We start from the raw sequence: 21,780 nt of genomic DNA on the forward strand, positions 1-21,780 counted from the left end.
GGACACTGGGCTCGCCAATGTCCCAATCCCCGGCCTCCTTCCAAGCCCTGCCCTGGCTGCGGGCTAACAGGCCATTGGAAGAGTGACTGCCCTATGGCCGGCCCTCCCTCAGCGCCTCCATGCGGAGGGCAAACCGACCCAACGGCCCTACCTCTCGAACTCCTGGGATTGGCTGACGATTGACAACACCCGGACTCGAAGACCCCCAACACCCTCGCCGAGCCCAGAGTAACGCTACAGGTAGCGGGTAAGTTCACCTCATTCCTGGTGGACACGGGGGCTACCTATTCGGTCTTGCCTACATATTCCGGGCCAGTTTTTCCTTCCCAGGTCTCGGTAATGGGCATCGACGGTAAGCCATCCTTCCCCTTCCAGACCGGCCCCCTTTCATGTTACATCGAGAGGTTCCCTTTTACTCATTCTTTCTTAGTCATACCGTCCTGCCCGGTTCCTCTGCTAGGTCATGATGTTCTCTTCCAATTAGGGGCCTCTCTCCAAGTTGCCAAAGTTGACCCTAAGGCCCCCTCCTCTCAACTCCTGCTCCCCCTCCTCGGTCTGGCAGCGGAACCCTCTCCCTCCTCTCTCTCTTCTCCCATCCTCCCCAATCTGATAGACCCCCAGGTCTGGGATACTTCAAAACGCATACTAGCAACCCACCACCCCCCTGTCCTAATCCGTCTTAAAGACACCTCCAAGTTTCCACCCAGGCCCCAATTCCCCATTTCTGAGACTCATCTAAGGGACTTGCGACCTATTATCACCAGACTCTTAGATCAGGGGCTCCTCGTCCCCACGGACTCGCCCTGCAACACCCCTATCCTGCCTGTCCGCAAGGCCTCAGGAGATTACCGCCTGGTCCAGGACCTCCGACTGATCAATGAGGCGATAATTCCCCTCCACCCAGTCGTGCCAAACCCATACACTTTGCTCTCCCATATTTCCCCGTCCACCACCCATTTTACGGTCCTAGATCTCAAAGACGCCTTCTTTTCAATGCCCCTACACCCTGATTCCTATTTCCTTTTTGCTTTCACCTGGACAGATCCGGATACCCAGGCTTCCCGCCAGCTCACCTGGACAGTTCTTCCCCAGGGCTTCCGCGACAGCCCCCACCTCTTTGGCCAGGCTCTGGCACGGGACCTCGCTTCCTGCCCTCTCACCCCCAGTATAGTCCTCCAATACGTGGATGACCTCCTCCTCTGTAGCCCATCTCTCAGCCTCTCAGAACAGCATACTGCTGATCTCCTCAATTATCTCGGCTCTCGCGGCTATCGGGTCTCTCCAGCCAAGGCCCAACTGTCTACACCCTCAGTAACCTACCTGGGAATCCACCTTACCCCCACAAAAAAGAGCCTGACAGCCGACCGCACCCAGGCCATCCCCAACCTCCAACCTCCAGAGACAGCTGACCAGATTCTCTCCTTTCTGGGCCTAATAGGATTTTTCCGACACTGGATCCCTAACTTTGCTCTTCTTGCTAAACCCCTATATTTAGCTGCTAAAGAAACCCCCCAAGGACCCCTTACCTCTCCCTCCACTGTTCGACGGGCCTTTCTCACCCTCAGAGACACCCTGATATCCTCCCCTCCCCTGTCTCTGCCTAACCCAGACCGTCCTTTCCACCTCTTTGTAGATGAACGGGTCGAAATAGCTACTGGACTCCTTGCCCAACCCGTAGGGCCTTCCAATCGCCCCGTGGCCTACCTCTCCAAATAACTTGACCCAACCATTCGGGGATGGCAACCACGCCTCCGAGCTTTGGCAGCAGCAGCCGAGCTGACCAAACAAACACTCAAACTGACCCTGGCCCACCCGCTGACTGTATTTTCCTCTCACCGACTGGCCGACCTCCTCGGCCATAAGTCTCTCTCTCTCTTGGGCCCCTCTCGCATCCAGGAATTCCACCTGCTGTTCATCGAAAACCCTGCCATCTCCCTTGACCTCTCCCCCCGCCTAAACACGGCCTCCCTCTTGCCCATTTCCGACACGGGGACCTCCCCTTCCCACTCCTGCCCCCAAGTTGTAGAAGCCCTCAGCCTGCCGAGGGAAGGACTCTTTGATACTCCACTGTTAAACCCGGACCGCACCCTCTTCGTAGATGGCAGCTCAATACTCGGCCCTGACGGACGCCGCCGGGCAGCCTACGCGGTAGTAACCATCTCAACCATTATCGAGGCCAACCGCCTCCCAGAAGGGACAAACTCTCAAAGGGCTGAACTGATCGCACTCACGCGGGACCTTGACTTCTCTAAGGGCCAAAGGGTCAATATCTATACAGATTCTAAATATGCCTTCCTGATTGCACACAGCCATTCAGCTCTTTGGAGGGAGTGTGAAGTTTTGACCACTAAGGGCTCCCCGGTGGTCAACGCCTCCCTCATCGCAAAACTCCTGGATGCCCTCCAACTGCCTGAGGAGGTGGCAATCATCCACTGCAGGGGCCACCAGTCTCCCTCTAACCCAATAGCACAAGGTAACTCAAAGGCCGACTCCGTGGCCCACAAGCTCACCAAAGGGGCCCCTCCAGCTCTGATCTTGTTCCTCACCTCAATCCAACACGCATATGACCCCCACGAAGAGACAGCACTACTATCCAAAGGGGTCCACAAGGACAACAAAGGATGGATTTTTATGGACAACAAAGTTGCCCTCCCTTCAGCTCAAGCGGCCAGCCTCCTATAAGACATCCACAAGTCCCTACACATTGGCCCAAAGGCAATGTTCCGTTTCCTAGATCCCTTCTTTTATATGCCTGGACTCAGAGATGCCATCTCAAAAACTCACGCGGCTTGCCAGACTTGTGCGTCCATCTCTCCACAAGGAGGCCTACGGCCCCGAATTCCTACTCACCAGATGCGCGGACACCAACCTGGCAAGGACTGGCAGACTGACTTCACCCACATGCCCTGCTGTAAACGCTTCCAATATTTCACCTTTTCAGGTTGGATCGAGGCCTTCCCAACGGCCCGAGAAACAGCAGATACGGTCTCCACCATTCTTCTCCAACATATCGTCCCCCAGTTTGGCCTGCCTATCTCCATCCAGTCGGACAACAGACCCGCCTTCGTCTCTCAGGTGGTTCAGCAGGTATCTGAGGCTCTTCAGATCACCTGGAGACTCCATATCCCTTACCACCCCCAGTCATCTGGTAAGGTTGAACGTGCCAACGGGATCTTGAAGGACCACCTCACCAAGCTGTCCCTTGAGGTCCATATCTCGTGGCCCGATTTGCTCCCTCTTGCCCTTACCCGAATCTGAGCCTCACCTCGGACCCCTACTGGTCTCAGTCCATTCGAACTGCTCTACGGCCGCCCTTTTCTCCTCCATAACCTACCAACCCAAAACCCACCCCTAGCTTCCTACTTCCCCTACCTGTCTCTGCTCCGCCACCTTCTCCGTGAACACACTGACCGCAACCTGCCGACGGTCACTGCCTCTGAAACTTCCCCTCTCCCTCTACAACCTGGCGATAGCATCCTCCTCAAAGAATTACACCCCCAATCTCTCAAGCCACGGTGGACAGGCCCCCATACGGTGATCCTCACCACTCCTACGGCAGCCAAACTCTTGGGACACCCCTCCTGGTACCATGTCTCCCGCCTTAAAATGGCCCCAACTCCAGAGACTTGGACGGCCCAACCGCTGGGTCCCACAAGACTACGGCTTGTCTGTCACCCTGTCTCTCCTCCTGCTGCTCCTCCTGCCACCCAGGACTCACCAGATGTCTCTATGGCGCTTCCATGTCCATGGGACATGGCAAGCTAAAGGTCGGACCCACACTCGAGTCTTGGGCACAGGGGACTGCCAACCAGATGGGTGCCAGGCCCTGGTGACAGTCCAGATCCCCATCTCTAACATAGAAGGTGTTCCCCTGGGTTGGTCCACCCCCGCTGTCTGCTTCACTTACGATCAGACCAGAGACTACTGTCAATGGTGGGATGAGACCTACGGGGGGTGCCCCTATCACTCATGTAACATCCATGTGGCAAAACTAGATACCAGGAGCTCGCTCCAACAATCCCACCTGCTCACCACAAATGGCAAGGGTCAATTATTCATTAACATCAAAGATCCCTGGGACACAAGATGGGTAAAAGGGGTACAAGGAAAAATCTACCGGTGGGCAACTGATGCCTACCCTGTGGGCTCTATCAGGGTCTTCCGCTCATACGTCAGAGTGATCCCTGAAATTATCCAGCACTTGAGCGAGCAGGCCACCATGGTCCAGGAGACAGAACAGGCCCTAGAACGCCAATTACCCCACCATGACCATAAGACGGACCCTTTTTCTTGGTTGGCCCTCATCCGCCAAGGGGTGCAAATGCTTAATCACACCGGAATAGGCAACATCTCTGACTGCTTTCTATGTGCCTCACTTGGCCGACCACCATTAACTGCTGTCCCACTCGACCAGCCCTTCACCTCTACCCTCCTTAATTCCTCCCAGAACTTACCTTTTCCCCCTTTAAGAGTCCCCATATTCCTTGATTTAGAAAAAAAGAACCTCACAATTTGCTATGGCAGCCGACCAAACTTAACTAATGATGCACTCCCTTGCAACTCATCCCTCCCTGTAACTACGCCAATGGGGGCCCCACCAGGTCTGTTCTTTTGGTGTAATGGCTCCCTTACAAAAGAGATCAACTCTTCCTCCCCCTTTCCATGTATCCCCGTCACCCTTGTTCCACAGCTCACATTATATGGCGAAGCCGAATTTCTCTCACTTACCACACAACTCTTCGGCCGACAGAAAAGGGCCATCTTTCTCCCTATGGTAGCAGGCATTTCCCTCGCCTCCTCCCTCGTTGCTGCAGGCATCGGGGGAGGAGCCCTGACACACAGTGTCTCAACATCCCGCAACCTAGAAGAGAAACTCCAGCTAGCCATTGAGGCCTCTGCCGCCTCCATCACCTCCCTCCAGCGCCAGATCACCTCAGTAGCCCGAGTTGCCTTCCAAAACCGACGCGCCCTGGACCTTCTGACAGCCGACAAAGGAGGTACCTGCCTCTTCCTACAAGAAGAATGCTGCTACTATATCAACGAGATAGGGGTCGTTGAGGACAATGTGGATGCTCTCCGACGCTTAAAAGAAGAACTCCAACGCAGGCAGCGACAATCCACCTCCCCCATCCCCGACTGGTGGCGGTCCTGGCTGACACCAATCCTAGGCCCCTTAATCCTTATCTGCATCCTATTCATGCTTGTCCCCTGTTTCCTCAGGTTTCTCCGCAATCACATACAAGAAGTATCTCGGGTGGCGGTGAATCAGATGCTACTCCACCCATATACCTTACTACCCACAGAACCCCCCGCTGCCGCCCTCCCCTAATCTCCGGACTGTTGGCCGCCCGACTCCCCTCCAGCGCCCCCATACAGCAGGAAGCAGCCAGAGAACAAACGTCGCCCCATTACACCAAAGAAGTCAGGATGTAAGGCCAGCAGGTCCGGGGAAGGGCCCAGGGAGCCAGACGGAACCCCCACCAAGGTGGTTGATGCAGCCGACCCACAAGTGGCATCAGCCCGGGACTTTCCACTTGCCCAGGAAACAGACCCGGGACTTTCCACTTGGCCCCGGCTTTCGCGCTCCCCGAGGGGCGAAACCAACGGCTCTATGGCTTTCCCACTCCCCGATTTCCCGCTCCCCGAGGGGCGGAACCAACGGCGGCTCTAAGGCTGATGCAACCGGCACCGACATTGCCACAACACCCGAGAGATTACCGAAAAAGGGGCTGCTTCACACAGCAAGCACCTCCCCTGCGTCCACCCCTATAAATTTGGTTCGTGCCTGCACACAGGCGCGACTTCCCTGGCCCCTTTCTCTCGGACCAGTGAACCTCGCCTGGGAGCGTTCCCAAATAAAGCTTGCTTAAGCTCTCCTCCGTTTCTTGGTGCCGTTCCTTACAGCTTTCTCATGCAAGAAGTTGAGACAAGCATAGACAAGTTTTCATGGGACAAGCAAACTACGTTGTTTGTAATCTGAAGATAAAGGTTCCCCTTCTGCAAAATCAGGTGAACTATACCTTGTATCACCATGAGAACTTTAGCCTTGAGGAGGCAGTTTAAATAGGTTAGCTAAGATTGGAGGAGGGAGCAACATGTGGCCTAGGAGGGCAACCATTTCCCACCCGCCCCACCCTAATTCAGAGTGGTCAGCCAAAGAAATTACAGCAAACAGGAGCAAAACATGCCAGACAGGTCAAGTTCTGAAGTCTTCATAATCATTTTGGCGCAGAGAGAAATAAAGATAAATAACAACTGAATTTTTCACTACAAACCTGTAAACTGCAGCATTCTACAGACATACTATAGAAACTCAGGTTGACTCTTTCCTAGTCATGATTAACCTGTGTACGTATGCCCAATGCTTTTCATATTTTTTGAAAAACCAAGTTGCTTATAAGGGGATCTGAACTTAAACTTCTCATGAGGTCTGCTTAAGATGTTATCTTTGTTAAGTTTGTGAGGTAAGGTTTTTTTGTTTGTTTTTAATTCCTGGGAAGAAGTGTAGAGAGACTTTTCCAAAAGGTAACTAAGAAACGTTAAGTATTCTCTGAGTCTTTGTTACATACAGTTGTATTCAAAATGTATTCCTAGTATGTCTGGTATACATACATATACACACGGAGATACCCCCATACACATGTAAAAAGAGAATCTAATAAAAGTTACCACACACAAATGCAAGTGAAAAAGAGTAAAACCAAACTGCACAGGGAATATATTAAGTATTTAACCAAAATTCTGCATAGTTTAAGCATAATCTAGAAAAACAAAAGTGAGCTCAAAAATCAAATTAAGTGACAATAAAGTCCATACCTAACAGTCCAGTGTGTACATCATCTTCATTCTTCAAATTTTCAGCATGTAACTCTGTAAGTACAAAAAGGGCTTGGGTAAAAAAGACAGTTTTATAATTTGAAAAGTAGCTCAAAGGCCAGAAAGACATTGTGGAGTTGTGGAAAGCACTCTGGAGCCCAAAACAACTGGGTTCAAATTCTGATTCCATTTACTAGCTAAGTGACCTTCAGTAAGCAAATAAGATGTCTTTATGAGTCAACTGCCATGTATATAAAATGGGAATTTTTATTCCCTAGACATTTTATGTAATGCGAATTACTAGGTTTTGAGTTCAGCTCCTTTCTCTACCCTCCAAAATAAGCACAGCTCAATGTGTCCTGCAATGTACTTCAACTTCTCAGGTTTTGTGACTTTATGAACAAAGGCAATCTTTCAGAGCAAAAGAATTAAACTACCTACAAGACAAAACTCTGAGCTGCTTTGAAAAAATGGGGGAGGGAAGTGATAGAGGAAAGAAACATTGGCACCCATATTTAACATTGACAATTTACACCCAGTATCATTGTTTGAAGAGGTAAAATTCTCATATTAACTTGCCAATCTGTCTTGTGCATGAAAATCAAGCATGGTAAAGTGTTAGATGCCATCTACACCCCACTAGGGGCTTGGAAGCAATGAGGAAAAGTAAAAACTGGAATTAAATAGATTTAATTCTACTTAGTGAAGTAAAATACTTGAGTGGCAATGTGTTGGGTGCTTTTCATACAACAAACTAAGGTATTTTTTCTTGTTTTAATTTTTCTTTTTCAGTAACTTAACCAAAGTCACACACCACTGAGAACTGAACTTTAAACTGACGTCTGACTCTTTCCACTGCAACATAAAATATCCAACCACATAATACATCTGTATAAGCTTTGGAAAACCTTTCAAGGCACATCTCTTTCTATTCCAACCTGGCCAATATTTCAACTTAAGACACGGAAAATAACACCATTAATCAGAGAAAGAACCTACTATCTTGCTCCTGCAACAGAACTTCACCACTACACTGGGTTGCAAACCTAATTCAAAACCCAAGAGGGTCTATTTTACCTATGCAAGTATAAATTTGGGTTGGGATGGAAATCCTTGTCCTTCAGCAATTCAACGTGTACAGAGGAATCAGTGGATTGTACATCTTTAACCATTTGTGGATTAAACGTGTATAACCTAATATTTACACTTTGCACCGTTCCTTTAATGACGGTTGTTATGCATTTTGCTTGATTTTGCCAATATTTTACCGCAAGTGTTCACCGACTTTAAGATATTTTTTCTTCAAGACTACCCACTTATCAAGACCTTTTCTTAAAATGGGTCTCCTGATCACGGACCAAAGTCCTCTACCTTTAAGGAAAGAGAAGACAAGGGAGAAGATCAAAGAAAGGTGCGGACGAGGACTCTGGATGAAAGCGGCTACCAGCTTGCCGGCCTTTGACGGAGCGAGGGCGACGAAGGGGAGAGCCACGTCCAGGCTCAACTAAAGTAAACTCTGGACACACTTTCAAGGCCTGGGCTTCATTCCGTACCTTTTACGATCAGGTAGGTGATAGCGAGAAGGAAGGCGAGGAGGATGGCAAACAGCAGCGAACAGAGAACTGAGAGGACCTGAACCGGCCAGCGCCGGGCTTGGGCTCTGCCGCCCGCATCCGCCGAGAAAATACCATTGCGTTTATCGGGCAGGGCGGGAGACCCGTCCCCATCTGGCCGGAGTAGCGAGTCCTTTCTAGGTTCCGATGACGCCCCGGCCGAGAACTCCGCCCGCAGGTCACGGGCCACTCGGTTGCATCCCTCCTCCTCGTCGACTTCACCCTCACCCCAGCTGTCTCCCTGAGTGAAAGCGGAAAACGCCGGTTGATCAAACGGGACAGCAGTGCCTAGACGGCGGCGAGAAGGGGCTGGGCGCCTCCCACTCTCCACGAACGACATGGCGGGAAAGACAGTTAGGTCCGCAGAGGTCAGGCGTCGCCCACCTGCCCCGCCCCGCGGTCGCAACAGCCAATCAACGGCCAGGCCCTCCACGGCCTCCACCACCTGGCCCCGGCGCGCAGGGGTGCACAAGGGTGCGTGGCTGGGCGAGGAAGGGCCGTGGGGCCCGAGAAAAGGCTGGGCGCCCCCGGACCAGAGCATGACCCTCAAGTAGTACAAAGGAAGGGGCGCAGTGAAGTGCGCGGAGAGAGACAAGCCGAGGCCCAAGGCAGCCGAGTGTCCTCTCCCTGCAGTGCTTAGTCCGGGCCAGCGATCTCCGCCGCCGCCGCCGCGTCATCTCCATGCAAGCTCGCGCCCCGGCAGCCCCAAAGCCGCACCTCCCCGATGCTCGGTCCTAGCGCCCGCCCATGCCCCTCTAATACACATTCCCGAACCTATTTGCTTTCTCTCTTCTTCCCCTCTACGCCTGCACTAGCCCCGGCTTCCACCATTAACGGCAGCTCACCTCGCCACGCCCTCGCCTCCCTTAACTGCCCTTTCCTCCTTCCCTGTCGCATTGTTCTCCCCGCCCCTACCACAACTTCCCTCCACACCGCTCGGCACGCCTCCTCCCCCCACCCCGGCGCGCGCTCGCCAGCTGGTGCGTACAGAGCTCGAACCCGCTCCTCACGACCCCTCCTCTCGCCTTCCCCGCCCCCTCCCTCCACCTCGAGCCCCGCGCGCGCGCATCCAGCCCCGGCCACCGCTAACGCTAGAAGCTGCTTACTCCACCCCCACCCCACCCTACCCCACCCCCGGCGGCCTCAGGTTTGCGGGGCGTACGTGACTCGGGCGGGGGGTGAAGGTGGCAGGCCCCCACTGCCCCACCCCCTACGGGGTGAGGCTGTCTAAGCTCGGGAAGCTGGGATACAGTTGTCTTCCCTTCCCCGGGGGAAGTTGGTGGAGTTTTCCCGGCAGAGGAGTCGGCGCAGAAACTTCCTCCGTCCCCCTATTCCCCCCTCCATGCAGGCGACGCCGAGTGAGGCTGAGGCTGGGGGCGAATCGCCGAAGAGCTGCGTGTCGGCAGCGCAGTCTGATTGGACAGCGGGGAAGCCTGTCAGCTTATTGGCCCCGCTGATCCCGCCCCGTAGCGCAGGGCAGCCTTTAACCTTTAGCCCCAGTGGGCGCCAGCCACTCAGATCGCTTCTTGTTGGTATGTGTAGCGGCAGTGGCCGCCGGCGGAGCAGTCTGAGTCCGACGATGAGGCCGGGGACGGGAGCCGAGCGTGGAGGCCTCATGGTGAGTGAAATGGAGAGCCATCCTCCCTCGCGGGGTCCCGGGGACGGGGAGCGGAGATTGTCCGGCTCAAGCCTCTGCTCCAGCTCTTGGGTCTCTGCTGACGGCTTCCTGAGGAGACGGCCCTCGGTAAGGGATCGGTGGGGCAGGGGGAAAGCGGCACAATGAAAAACGGAGTCAGAGACAGGAAGCTTTCTCCAGGAGGAGAAGATGAGAGTGGACGAAGGAAGAGCTCGAGATGGTGGGATATGTTCCGAGGGAGAGAAATGGGAGGGCGGGGATGCACAAAGGAAAGGAAGTGGGACCGTGGAAGTTCCCAGTGGGTTTGGCCTAGGCAGATGCGCGGTGGAGGTGCTGGGCCCTAGGCGGGGTGAGCATTTTGGAGAGGTAGGCCCGATTAAGCAGGCGGGGGGAAGGCAGAGACTTTCTTCGGTAGACTTTAATAGAGGCTGCCAGAATTTCTTCACTAGTAGTAGTGTTGTCTGCAGCGGGGGGACAGCTGGGAGAATTGGCAGGAGATAATTTCCTGCTTTTAAGACCTGTAACAATAGACACACAAGTAAAGAAAGTAGTTGTCTTATAAAAGCGCGTTAAGATGGATGAATTAGTTGTTTGCATTTAGTGTCCGTGAGTGACAGACCTCATTCTTTGGGTTTTTTGTTTTGTTTTGTTTTTTGCAGGAGTAATTTTAGCTGTGTTAGAGATTCTCTTAGGAAATAATATGTTTGCTTGTTAGGAGGGAAGTGTCCCCGGGTATCCAATACTGTTTGTTTTGTGTAAGACCAGCCCTCATCTGAGTTAATTGGGTAAATTCAGCGTTTTAAAGCTTAAAATCATCTTAGACATGAATTTAAGAATAAATGAAGTTATAAAATAAAAATAGTTGACTAGCTGATATCTGTGTGAAGTAGGACAAAGTTGTGGTTTTCACCATAACAGTTAAGTTGGCCTTCACATGCATTTCCTCCCAGTTTAACAAACTAGTTGGTAACTGATTAAATCAGCATACTTAAAACAACAACAACTACGAATGAGGTGTCCAGTGATGATTTTAATTTTTTCCATTTTGTTCTGAAATTTGGTCAGGTGCAAGCTCATAAATACTGGTGTTGTACATTTTATTTAAGACAAGAAAGTATAAACTAACTCAGTAATTGAATCACACATTAGCCAGATATTATGTCATGCATATAACTGATTTGTAGAAATCAGATTTTTGAGAAGCATTTATTGGTACTTACTAATTTTTAAATTGTCCCTCTTTTTCAGATGGGGCACCCTGGCATGCATTATGCCCCAATGGGAATGCATCCTATGGGTCAGAGAGCGAACATGCCTCCTGTACCTCATGGAATGATGCCGCAAATGATGCCCCCAATGGGAGGACCACCAATGGGACAAGTAAGAATGTTTTGTTTTGTATTTCTTTGTTTACTTTTGCCCATGGTATTCTTGTGTCAAAGAATTTCAAAATCTGGGTCAATACTTACAGCTGTTTAAGTTTCAGTTTATGCCAGAATAATGTTTTTAAGTGAAATGTTGTATAATCATGACAGTAACCAAATTTTGAGTGTAATGAAAAATCTGTATAAGAGATTTACTTTCTACAGCAACAAAATTGAGTTGTTTTTGTTTGTTTTTTTAAATTTAAAAGTAGCAAAGTACATGTAGGCTTTTTAGTTTAATGACTTTCCCCCCAAGTATGTCAATTGAAGTAAATATGCTATGTCAATATAATTTTTGTTGGTGGACCTTGTACATGCATAGAATCTGAAAACAGCAGTTGTTTAGGCCTTTGGCTTAAGATTAATTTTATTCCTGAAAAAGCTTCCTGGGGGGGGGGGGGGGTGTGTGTGTGTGTGTGTGTGTGTGTGTGTGTGTGTGTGTGTGTGTGTGTGTGTGTGTGTGTGTGTGTGTGTGTGTGTGTGTGTGTGTGTGTGTGCGCGCGCGCGCGCAATGGGGGTGGAGGTGGGAAGGTTCTACTCTGATTTGGTTCTTCATAGGACGGTGCCAAATAGGTAGTTTATTTTCCACTTATACTATTTTGTTTTTTTAAAATGATTTTTGCTTCTGCACTTCTGCTTTTGAGCTGTCCCTTCCATCTCCAGCATAAATTGTAAACATTTTGTGGGAGTGATTTGGACCAAAAGGTTTTAATGCTGACTCAATGAGTTCAATAGAACTTAATTCCTAGAAAAGCATCCAAGAAAGGTAACAGGTTCAGTTACCGTAAATAATTTTATGCCCCCTGTTAGGTTCTATAATACACATATCCTTTGGTGGCTGGGTTCTTTCCATTTAGTGTTTCAATAAATCATCAAGTATTTAGGGTAACAAAATATTTTGGAAAGCCAGTCAATTAGGTATGATCTTTCTGCCAGTTGGGGGCATCATTTGCTTTGATAATCATTTAAGCCTTGATGGTTTGAATTATTGGTGAAATTGTAGTGGAGAAAGGAGCTCGCTCTGTGTGTATGTTTTTGTTTTTTTTTTTCTTAAGAATAGAAGGGCTTAATGTCAAGTGGTTTTCTTCTTTTTTATTTAAGGTATTTAAGAGTATAGCCCTTAATTTTGTATAAAAAGCTTTATTCAGAGGCACCAGGCCCAAAAGATTCTGCCTGTAGGAGTTCTTTAAATAAAAGAACTATTTATTCTGTTACTCTAGGATAGCACAAGTTTTAAAACTCCCTAGGTGATGGAGAAACAACTCTGATTCCTCTTCTGTTTCTTTCCATCTCTAAGCAGCAAGGAGCTCTTCTTGTTTTCTCAGTAGAGCTGCTCTAACTAGATAATGAGCTTTAAAAAATATTTATTCTTTAAATGCTCTGGTTCTTATTTAAAATTAGTTTCTTTCCACAGAAAGATAAAATAAAACAATTTGCTACTGCCAGATGCTTCTCTCTTTTCTGGGGCCTTCTGTTTCCATTGGGCCAATCAAGGTAAGTTTTGCAAGGGATTGACCTGCTTGCCCTTGCTGTATTGGTGCTGTTGCACTACCAAAACCAAGATACCAGCTAGTCATTTTGAGTAAAATGCAGATTTTATTTTTTAAGTACTCATGTATCTCATTGACATAAGCTGGTCACAGTTTGCTCTATGGCCCTTTCTCTTTAGCTCTGTAGTGACCATCTTCCTAGTAAGGTTATTTGCTACTTGGTACACATCCATTCAAATACTCTGAATTTTACCTTGTGGTTTTCTTCTACTTCTTTCCTAGACCAGTATATGCCATGTGCCTTTAAGCGTACCTGACTGTTTAGATGTTCAGAAGTCTCTCTCTGTTGGCTCCTGTTAGGATAACGATTGAATGACTTAAGAATCCAGCTCTGAGGAACTCAAGAGAATACCCATTTTTTTTTCCCTTAGATTATTCCTTTTTTTCCTCTTGATATCTAACAAATATGGGGCCCAAGTCTTGGTAAAACAAATTCTTGTTTTAGCTTTGATAACAGAGTGGGAGGGCATGGATAATATAAACAGTCATGTATTCAGAAATCTAATTTAAAGCCCTATAAACAACTACCTTAAAATAAAAGTTGATAATTCGCAAACTTGATCCTTTTTTCTGCATCATGTCTTCTGTCTACCCGCCCTCAGAAGTATAAGTGAGCAGTAAGTGATCAGAAGATAATGAGAAGAAGCAGGATGCCTATATAGCTCACTGCAGTGACACAAAGTTGGTAGGGTTCTGTCATCAAATTTTAAATAGTTAATTCACAAATTCTTTAGACTTTGCAATTGAAGGTTATGGAACCTTCATGTATATTGCCTAGTTCACATTAAGATCTCATTCTGGGACCAGCTGAGGACTAAAATTGGTGGCAGTCTTACTTGCTAAGTGATTGTGGTCTTTGGGATGTTACTGAACATGACATGAAATTTTAAAACTTGTTTGTAAAATAATATGCAGACTGGACATAACAGTCTACAGAAACCAGAGTTTGTACTTTTTGAAATGCAGCAGATGATTTAGATTAGAGGAGTAGCATGTTTGTTTTAGTTCAGGAGATAACCTAGAATGCCTTTTTAGAATTTAGGATGAATCTATTAGTAGTAATAGATATTTGGAAATTATCAAATAGGTCTTAATAATATTCTTTCAAGTTTATCCTGTAGGTTAAACTTGCCTTTCTTATTGTACATTAACTTCAGATGGGAAAGTTGTGCTTCTACTTTTACAGAGTTATAGGATCTTACAGTTGGAAGGGACCTTACAAGTTTACAAATGTTAATGATAAAATAATTTTCCTGCTTGGTGGCAGTAGAGATTTGTATTAAGATATAATTATGTATGAAGCTGTCCTCTTTCTCTATGTGTATTGTAAATAATGTTTTGCTTTAAAATATTTTCACGTCTTATTCTTTTGTTGTCTTTTCTACAGCATAAACCATCCTTATCACAGGCAATTTGGCCTTCACTTAAGCCCAAGAGTCTTTCTGCCTGACTTTGTCTTCTTTCTTTAATTCTTAATTTTCCTCTTCTTTTAATGAGAAGAGTAAAGTAAAAGAATTAAGGTCCCTTTCAGCTCTAACAACCTATGATTCAGTTTAGATCATTTGATAAGGATAGGTGATATGTATAAGATTTTATGGGTTGATATGCAAGTAAAAATAGGAAATTCTTTTAGTAATGCCCCCCTAATTCTAATTATTCATTATTTTTTTCTTGTTGCCTTTGTTCAATAAACTGATAAATGAATAATTCCTCTTTAAAAATAAGTCAGATTTTCATGTTCTCGTACTGAGTAAGGCGGGTTTTTATAGACCTTATTTCTGTTCCTGCTGCTATCTGAGCTTAAATCATTACACTCTCATGCCTAAGATACTCTTTACAACTTTTGAGCTGGTTTTCTTGCTTCAAGCTTGTCCCCCAAAAAACTCTTTTTAGATTTCAATGAGTTATCTCCTTGCCGTAGAACTTCCACTGTTTTTCTGTGCCTATAGCGTAATGTCTACGTTCCACAATTTAACTTTCAGTTATCTCCCATAGTATATAATTCAGAGCACGATTCTGAGCTGCATGTCTTCACATTCCCTAATATGAACGCGGGCTGGTCTTTTCATGGTATTTTGAGTAACTATATTAGTTCATGACCAAGGTTGTGCTGTTTTTCTTGCTCTCCTGCCCCCCAGCTCTCTACTACCATGAGCTTTCCTTTATTTACCTAAATTCTGCCATTTCAAGTCCTGCCTTCTCCAAGAGGTCCTCAACAATAAATTTTCCCAGCATATACCTCCCCTTCAGATTATTAAAATAAAATCCTACGTAATCCGCCCATAACTCTTACTATTTCACTTATTTTAGCACTTGTTTTGTTTTATTATGGTTTATTTGCTTTGCCTTTCCAACAGTTGTAAGCTCTTAGGGGGCAGGGGCTATGTTCTGAACTTTTAAGAAGTCTATAGGTGCTGAGCACAGTTCTTGGCACATCATGGGTGCTCAGTAAATTACTTGTTGAATGAATGAAACAAACGCAGATACCCTTTCCTACAATATAAGCCAGAAAGTTAGTCAGTGTTACATGTGACTTTTCAGCGGTTACTTATGACTTCACACTGTTACCACTTATTCTTGTTTTTAGGGTCTGTCTCTACTGTTGATTTTCAATTTGACAAAAATGGAAGATAATTAAGATGAAATAAGTAATTTTTGTTTGGTGAATAAAACTAAAGAACTTCCATTTACTTTAAATTACAGGCAAATGTATTTCTGTCTGTATGACTTCATTGGTGATCATCTCTTTAAGTTTTACCAGATTTTTCCATACCCTAGGGAGAAATGATGATTTGGAATATAGGCCTTCCAGAGAAATCCAATATATTGATTGGTGTCTTAGATTTATCTGACTGACTTGATAAATTGTTATGCTGTTGTTGCTTGTGAGTTATCCTCACTTTTGGGTGTTATAGGGTCCTTGCCATTGAATTGAACATTAGCCAGTGAAAAAGATTTTTTTTTTAGCTTATCTGCTCGTAGATTGTTGAATCTAGGTAACTTTCTTTATGTATTTATATTACCTAGGTGAGTGCATTTTAAAACATAGATTGACCCATACCTACTGTGTTGGTATAACTTTTGGGCTGTGTATATGGTTAGATTTTGATAGGTTTTAGTTTCATTATCTTTAGATAGCAACTCATTTAAATATGAACTCATCTATTCAAAAACTTCAACTAGAGTAGTATTTCTGAGTATATCGGGATTACTTGAAGAGATGTAAAAAGACCATGTCACTTTGGAAGAATGAACTGCACCCCTCCACCCCTTTGAGATTCGCAGGGTGCAGTATTTTCTAAAGATGCTAAGAAGTCTTGCAGAAGCCTTTTAAAACTTTTTACTTAGTATTTTTCGGTTTTAGTTGGCCATCTTCCTCTCCCCCACTTCCACAGTCTCCCTTGCCCCCGTTATCTGTTTATTTTGCTTTGTCTAGCACATTGCATAGAACTAACACTGCCTGTAATTAACATTTTGCGAGAAAAGCTGAATTGGGATCACTTACCCATTTAGTCTGCTCTTCAGGATAAAAGGGCAATGTGGAAATCAGTATTAACACACATAAATGTAGCAGCTCATAGAGTTGTAGAGTGCAACAAATGTATTCATTAATGGTGGAATCAGAAAGGAAAGAAAAAAAAAGGGACTTCCCTGGCAGTCCAGTGGTTAAGACACCACTCAGGGGGCACGGGTTCCATCCCTGGTGGGGGAACTAAGATCCTGCATGCTGCGCAGCCTGGTCAAAAAAAAACCAAAAAAGATCTCAATGGGTTAACCTGTTGGTTTTTGATTGGGTTTGTTAGAAATGTTGATGACATGACTTCCAGTCATTATCAAGTGGTATATCAGTAGATAGTGCACATTTGGCATCTACTTATATCCATAGCTATGCACTTGAGTTTTTGTTTGTTTTTTTACCTAGAGAAAGAATTAGCCTAAGTTGTGAAGGTTTCTAAGTTGGAATGAGTAGATATACACTGTCTCATTTAAAGTTGTTATTAGTCTTTCATTCTTATTTCCTATTTCCATATCTTCATATTTCCATTGTCAGGTCAATTTAGCCAATAGACTTTGCCCATTTTCGTCAATAGACATTTAAGCCTCTTCTTGACCGTGTATTAGTACAAAGGTGAACACTGTATATATATCATGCACTCAGGGAACTTACAGGTATCACTCAGGTGCCTGGCCACACTGTTTTCTCATCTTTTAACTGCTGATTTGACTGTCACGATACTTGTAGACATTCGAATATTTAGTGGAGATGAATCTTTTATATTTGTATTCTTTTTCTCCCTGGGCAAGTCGTCATGTTTCTTCTACTTATTAAAAAAAGTTAAGTATAGTTAGCGGTTACTAAAGATGTGGTATTTTGTATGACAGGCTTGAAAGAAAATCCTCTATCTGCTTCTTTCTTACTTGGGGCACTACACTCAAAGTGGAAATCTGAATCTTCTCCAAATCTGAGTGTTGCTGTTAGCCGTGTCTCTTAAAGGACTAAACATGCCAGCAAGTGAGAACTGAGTTGAAATACAGTTTGCTTTATCTTAGGCTTTCTTTTTTTTTTTTAAACAAAATTTTCATCTCATTTATCTTAGACTTTTTTTTAACAAAATTCTCAAATCTTATTTATTAGCTCCTGATCTGTTTGGGTTAAGACTTTTTAAATTATCTTTTGATTAATGAATGAGCATTAAGTTTCTGTTTGAGAACGTGGGCTTGGTATACTTTCTTTGGTCATTGGGTATCAAGAAAGTTGTTAATTCTCTGAAAGATGATTTTTTTTAGTACTTTTAAGATCATTACATATTTATGATCATATATTTGTTGAATATAATAGAAAATTACCCTCTCTTTCCTTATACAGAAATAAGGGCTAGTCATAAAGTTGTCTACTACAAGTGTTTGAGTCTCTGCTATGTCTATGTAACTCTCTTCTGTACGAGTAATACTTACATAAATTAAACATGCTCTTTGTCCTAAAGGTGCCCACAATTGAGAAGGAGCTAAAAATTTTCATATGGACAAATATTTAATGATTTAGCTAGATATAATACTGAATCTAGTTTAAAGGAATTGGGGAAGAAGATAGTAATAGTCTTGTGTTCCTCTGTACTTGCGTTCTGGAGGGCTCATGTCCAAAAGGAGGTTTAGATGATTTTTAGAGTAAGTTTTATAAAATCTTTGGTTCTATATGACTTGAGACACCACAATCTGTGTGTGTATCCACAGTATGTTTAGAGCTTTTTAAAATTCAAGTGATACAATTCATTTTTATTCAGCTCCTTTTCTAAGTTTTTGTGTCACATATCAACACCCAGTGATTTTCTTTTTATATTTTCTGTACCCTCATTTAAGAAGTTTGGGGTTTAGCAAGAGACAGTGGACTAAATAATTTAAACTATTTACTTGCCTTTTTTTCACATAGTTTTGTTTTTTAAGGTTTCAGGGAATAGAACTGTGATACCTAATCTGTGTTAGAATTATAATTTTTATCAGATGTTTGTATATAACTGATTCATATACCCTATTGAATTTGATCCTCCTGACTGAAAAGTGGATTGGCTAGATAGATGTCCAGTTTATAGATAGGAATAGGAAGGCCTAGAGAGTTGAGTGAATTGTAAAGCGACATTGAAGAGCCAGCACTAAATGTGATCCTTAATCTGGGATTGACTTCTCATTACGTGTGTTGATTCCTACTGAAGGTGATGGTTTTACAGTATTTACTAGATGCCTTTAAAGAACCAAAGTGCCTAACTAACAGATAGCTAGGGAATAGATGAGAGAAGGGGCAACATGAGAGATACTTTCATTACATGAGTTGAAGGAGAGCAGTGGTAATAAAACAGCTTTCATTTATTGAGCACTGTTCTAAGTGCCTGTGTGTATTCATGTATCATTCCATTTAATCCCTACAACAGTCCTATCAGATAAGTACTATTTTTTCCCCCATGTTGCAGGTGAGGAAATTGAGGGTTAAGTAAAGTTGCCCAAGATCACATAACTGGTGAGTGGCCAACTGGGGTAGGAATTCTGGCAGTCTGAATCCAGAGTATACTCAATAGCTGTACTAGGCTGCTTCCCTATATAGCAGTATGAGATTATGCCATGTTACACCTCCTTAGAATTTGAAGGAATAGTGTATACTATAGTGAATTCTAAAGTCTCCAGGTTGAGAGAATTTAGCAAACTAAATAATTTTGAATACTGGCAGTTGATTTATTAAATGGTAAGGTTCTACTCCCTGTGGGAGCACTTTGTGCAAATAATGTCTATTTTTTATCTAAATGTTTCTTATATAAGAAAATGACATGTTTTGAGTTTATATATAACTGTAGATGAAGAGGAAGTAAGGTTAAATGATTGTCCGAAAATTAAGCCACTTTGGGTTGTTAAGGACATGCCTTTAAACAGGTATTTCCATTTATTTCCAATTGAATGAATATTTAGTTACATTCAAAGATGTAGTTTTTGCATTTATTCAAAACTTAATTTTTTGCATTCATTTATGTATTTGTTTATAAGGTAAGTTAGTGGTGTAGGGAATAGTTGTTTTAAAATACTGTGTGCTTAATGTTAATAGCCTCTGTAGAGTGTATTTGTGGAATTGACTTTAGCACATTTAAAAGGAACAAGTATAAAGGCAAGAATCAAACTTTTTAGGTAATCAATTTGTAGCTACAGGTTGGCAGCAAGAGTGATTTTTAAAAATCAGCCAAATTCAAGAGTTAATATTTAGACAAAAAATAGGTTAGATTGTGTGATTTCTTTCCAGCAGGAAAAACTTCAGGAAATAATTATGAAGAAAAGAACTTTTGAGGTACCCACATGAAGATGTACACTTTTGTTTTCATATCCTAATAAAATTGGGCTAATTTACATTTTGTATAACTAATTTGCTGTAGCACTGATAGGATTACTTTTATTACTGTACCTTTTTTTATAATTCAAATATCTAGAGTGATCAATGAATCATGCTTGTTTTTATCTAACATTAGACATTTTCTAAACTGGGATGCTAAGAATGACTGAGCGGATTCTGTGGTGCTCCCTAGTTTTTACTCATTTTTAATTTTCTTCAAATGGGTGATTCTTAGAATTTTCAAGAGATTCTTCTTGATTTAACTTTTATCATTAAAAGAAGAGAAATAGAAACATCACTCAGATCGTTGGCCACTTTGAATAAAGCATATCAAGTTGTATATCTGAGTTACTTTTTAAAGGTGCCAAAGTGTCCATTAAATTTAGATGTTTAATATTTTAGGCAATTTAGCTTACATCTCACATATATGTCTTTCACCCATAACCATTCTTTCTCTGTCTCCTAACAACTGAAATGCTTAATTACAGCACTTAATATATTTGCCAAAGTAGCTTAAATGGAAATTTATGAAGCTCTACAAGGTTATTGTAATTTTATACCGTGCTTCACAATAAGCTTAGTATGAGCTACCACTTTGTAGCTTTAAGAATGATCTGGCTTGTGGAATTTGTTGTGGCATTACTGTAGCAACTATGTTAAGAATTTGTCCCTGTAACCATTTTGAACCAACATCCTGTTTTCATTGAATTTAAGATGTCATCATTGATGAGACACTCCATTATATTAGGTGCCCTGTGTGAGAAAAAAACAAATGAGAAGTCTACGAATAAAGCTGGGATGCCAAAGGGCTATTCCCTCCGTGTGAAGCAAGAAGTAAATCTGCTATGGAAAAAAGGACAGCAAAGTAACTTGAATGTCTCAACTTTGTTTATTGGGCAAAAGGAGGGAAAAATCACTTCTGATCAGGATTTAAACCACACGCCAATTCTCTCATAAGCTTGCAGCCTATATTCCCATTATCAGTGTGGTGTTAAAACAAGTAAATAAATAACTTAGAAATTTTTAATGGTCTCAGGTTGATGGTGCTGCCAAGTGACTGGCTGAAGTCAACACAAATCCTCTGAAAGAATTCAACTTCAGTCAGACGGGTTGACACATGCATCTCCATATTAGGTGTATCCTAGAATTAATGAAAAATGGAAATCATAACATTTCCGCAAAATAGATTCCTCAGGCTTTGGGAAACAGGCCAAATTCTTGTAATAGCTTTTCATAAAAACATAGTATTTTGCATATTTATATTTTTGTTCTTTGGTTTCATGTTAATAACATCACAGTTTTGCTTTAGAATTATCTATTTACTTTTAGAATATTCGGTTGTACATAATTTAAGAATCTTGCCAATTTTTGTCAGGTTGAACAAGCTTAACTAGTTGCTACCCCTCAGAATTTACAGAGATACAGAGGGAGAATTTAGCTTTTTATTTGACATTAAATCTCATTATATAACCGATACCATGAGTTCTAGTCTAAAGGCAAAGTTTTGAGATGTTTTAAAGTTTGAAGTGTGGGAAGAAGAACAATTGAGAGAACTCTGTCAAATTCTGTTCTTTAATGATTTTCAAATATTGTTTGCTGTGTCATTGCCTGGTCTAGTAAACATTTGTTATATGTAAGCTCTTTTGTGCTTTGGTTTTGGATGGGCTTTGATCACTGTGTCTCTTATGAAGTAGAGTACTTTAATTTGAAATTACATTTATTTGTACAGTCATTTGTACTGCTATCGTGTGGAAATGCTGTGTTGCATGATGGAGATTTTTCCCCCTTTTTAAATGTCTTTAATTCTTTTTTTAAGATTTAGCACAGAATTCTTCTAATTTACATTTTTAGTTTTAAATACATCATTCCAGAAAGT

General features: G+C 43.7%; 2 protein-coding genes across 14 annotated transcripts in view; one reads left to right on the plus strand and one right to left on the minus strand.

Moving 5' to 3' along the window:
• Positions 1 to 9,481, minus strand: part of ARL6IP6 (ADP ribosylation factor like GTPase 6 interacting protein 6) — a 44,898-nt gene extending 35,417 nt beyond the window's left edge. Inside the window, exons 1-3 of one of the 5 annotated variants that reach the window (XM_067741926.1) lie at positions 8,370 to 9,480; positions 6,817 to 6,870; positions 4,729 to 4,861 (exon numbers count right to left, since the gene is read on the minus strand). In XM_067741926.1, the coding sequence (XP_067598027.1) occupies positions 4,770 to 4,861; positions 6,817 to 6,870; positions 8,370 to 8,970 (747 nt within the window). In that variant the 5' untranslated portion in view covers positions 8,971 to 9,480 and the 3' untranslated portion in view covers positions 4,729 to 4,769. Of the gene's footprint in view, positions 1 to 4,060; positions 4,862 to 6,816; positions 6,871 to 8,369 lie in introns of those variants that run through there. The other 4 variants (XM_067741927.1, XM_067741924.1, XM_067741925.1 and 1 more) reach the window with 4 other exon arrangements.
• Positions 9,482 to 9,569: 88 nt separating this feature from the next.
• PRPF40A (pre-mRNA processing factor 40 homolog A) overlaps positions 9,570 to 21,780 on the plus strand; it is a 56,998-nt gene continuing 44,787 nt past the window's right edge. For 2 of the 9 annotated variants that reach the window (XM_067741912.1, XM_067741916.1), the window contains exons 1-2: positions 9,574 to 10,173; positions 11,314 to 11,445. In XM_067741912.1, the coding sequence (XP_067598013.1) occupies positions 9,772 to 10,173; positions 11,314 to 11,445 (534 nt within the window). In that variant the 5' untranslated portion in view covers positions 9,574 to 9,771. Of the gene's footprint in view, positions 10,174 to 11,313; positions 11,446 to 21,780 lie in introns of all 9 variants that reach the window. The other 7 variants (XM_067741918.1, XM_067741921.1, XM_067741917.1 and 4 more) reach the window with 6 other exon arrangements.

This window comes from Pseudorca crassidens, chromosome 6 (genome assembly GCF_039906515.1).
Source record: "Pseudorca crassidens isolate mPseCra1 chromosome 6, mPseCra1.hap1, whole genome shotgun sequence".
Classification (NCBI taxonomy): Eukaryota; Metazoa; Chordata; class Mammalia; order Artiodactyla; family Delphinidae; genus Pseudorca; species Pseudorca crassidens.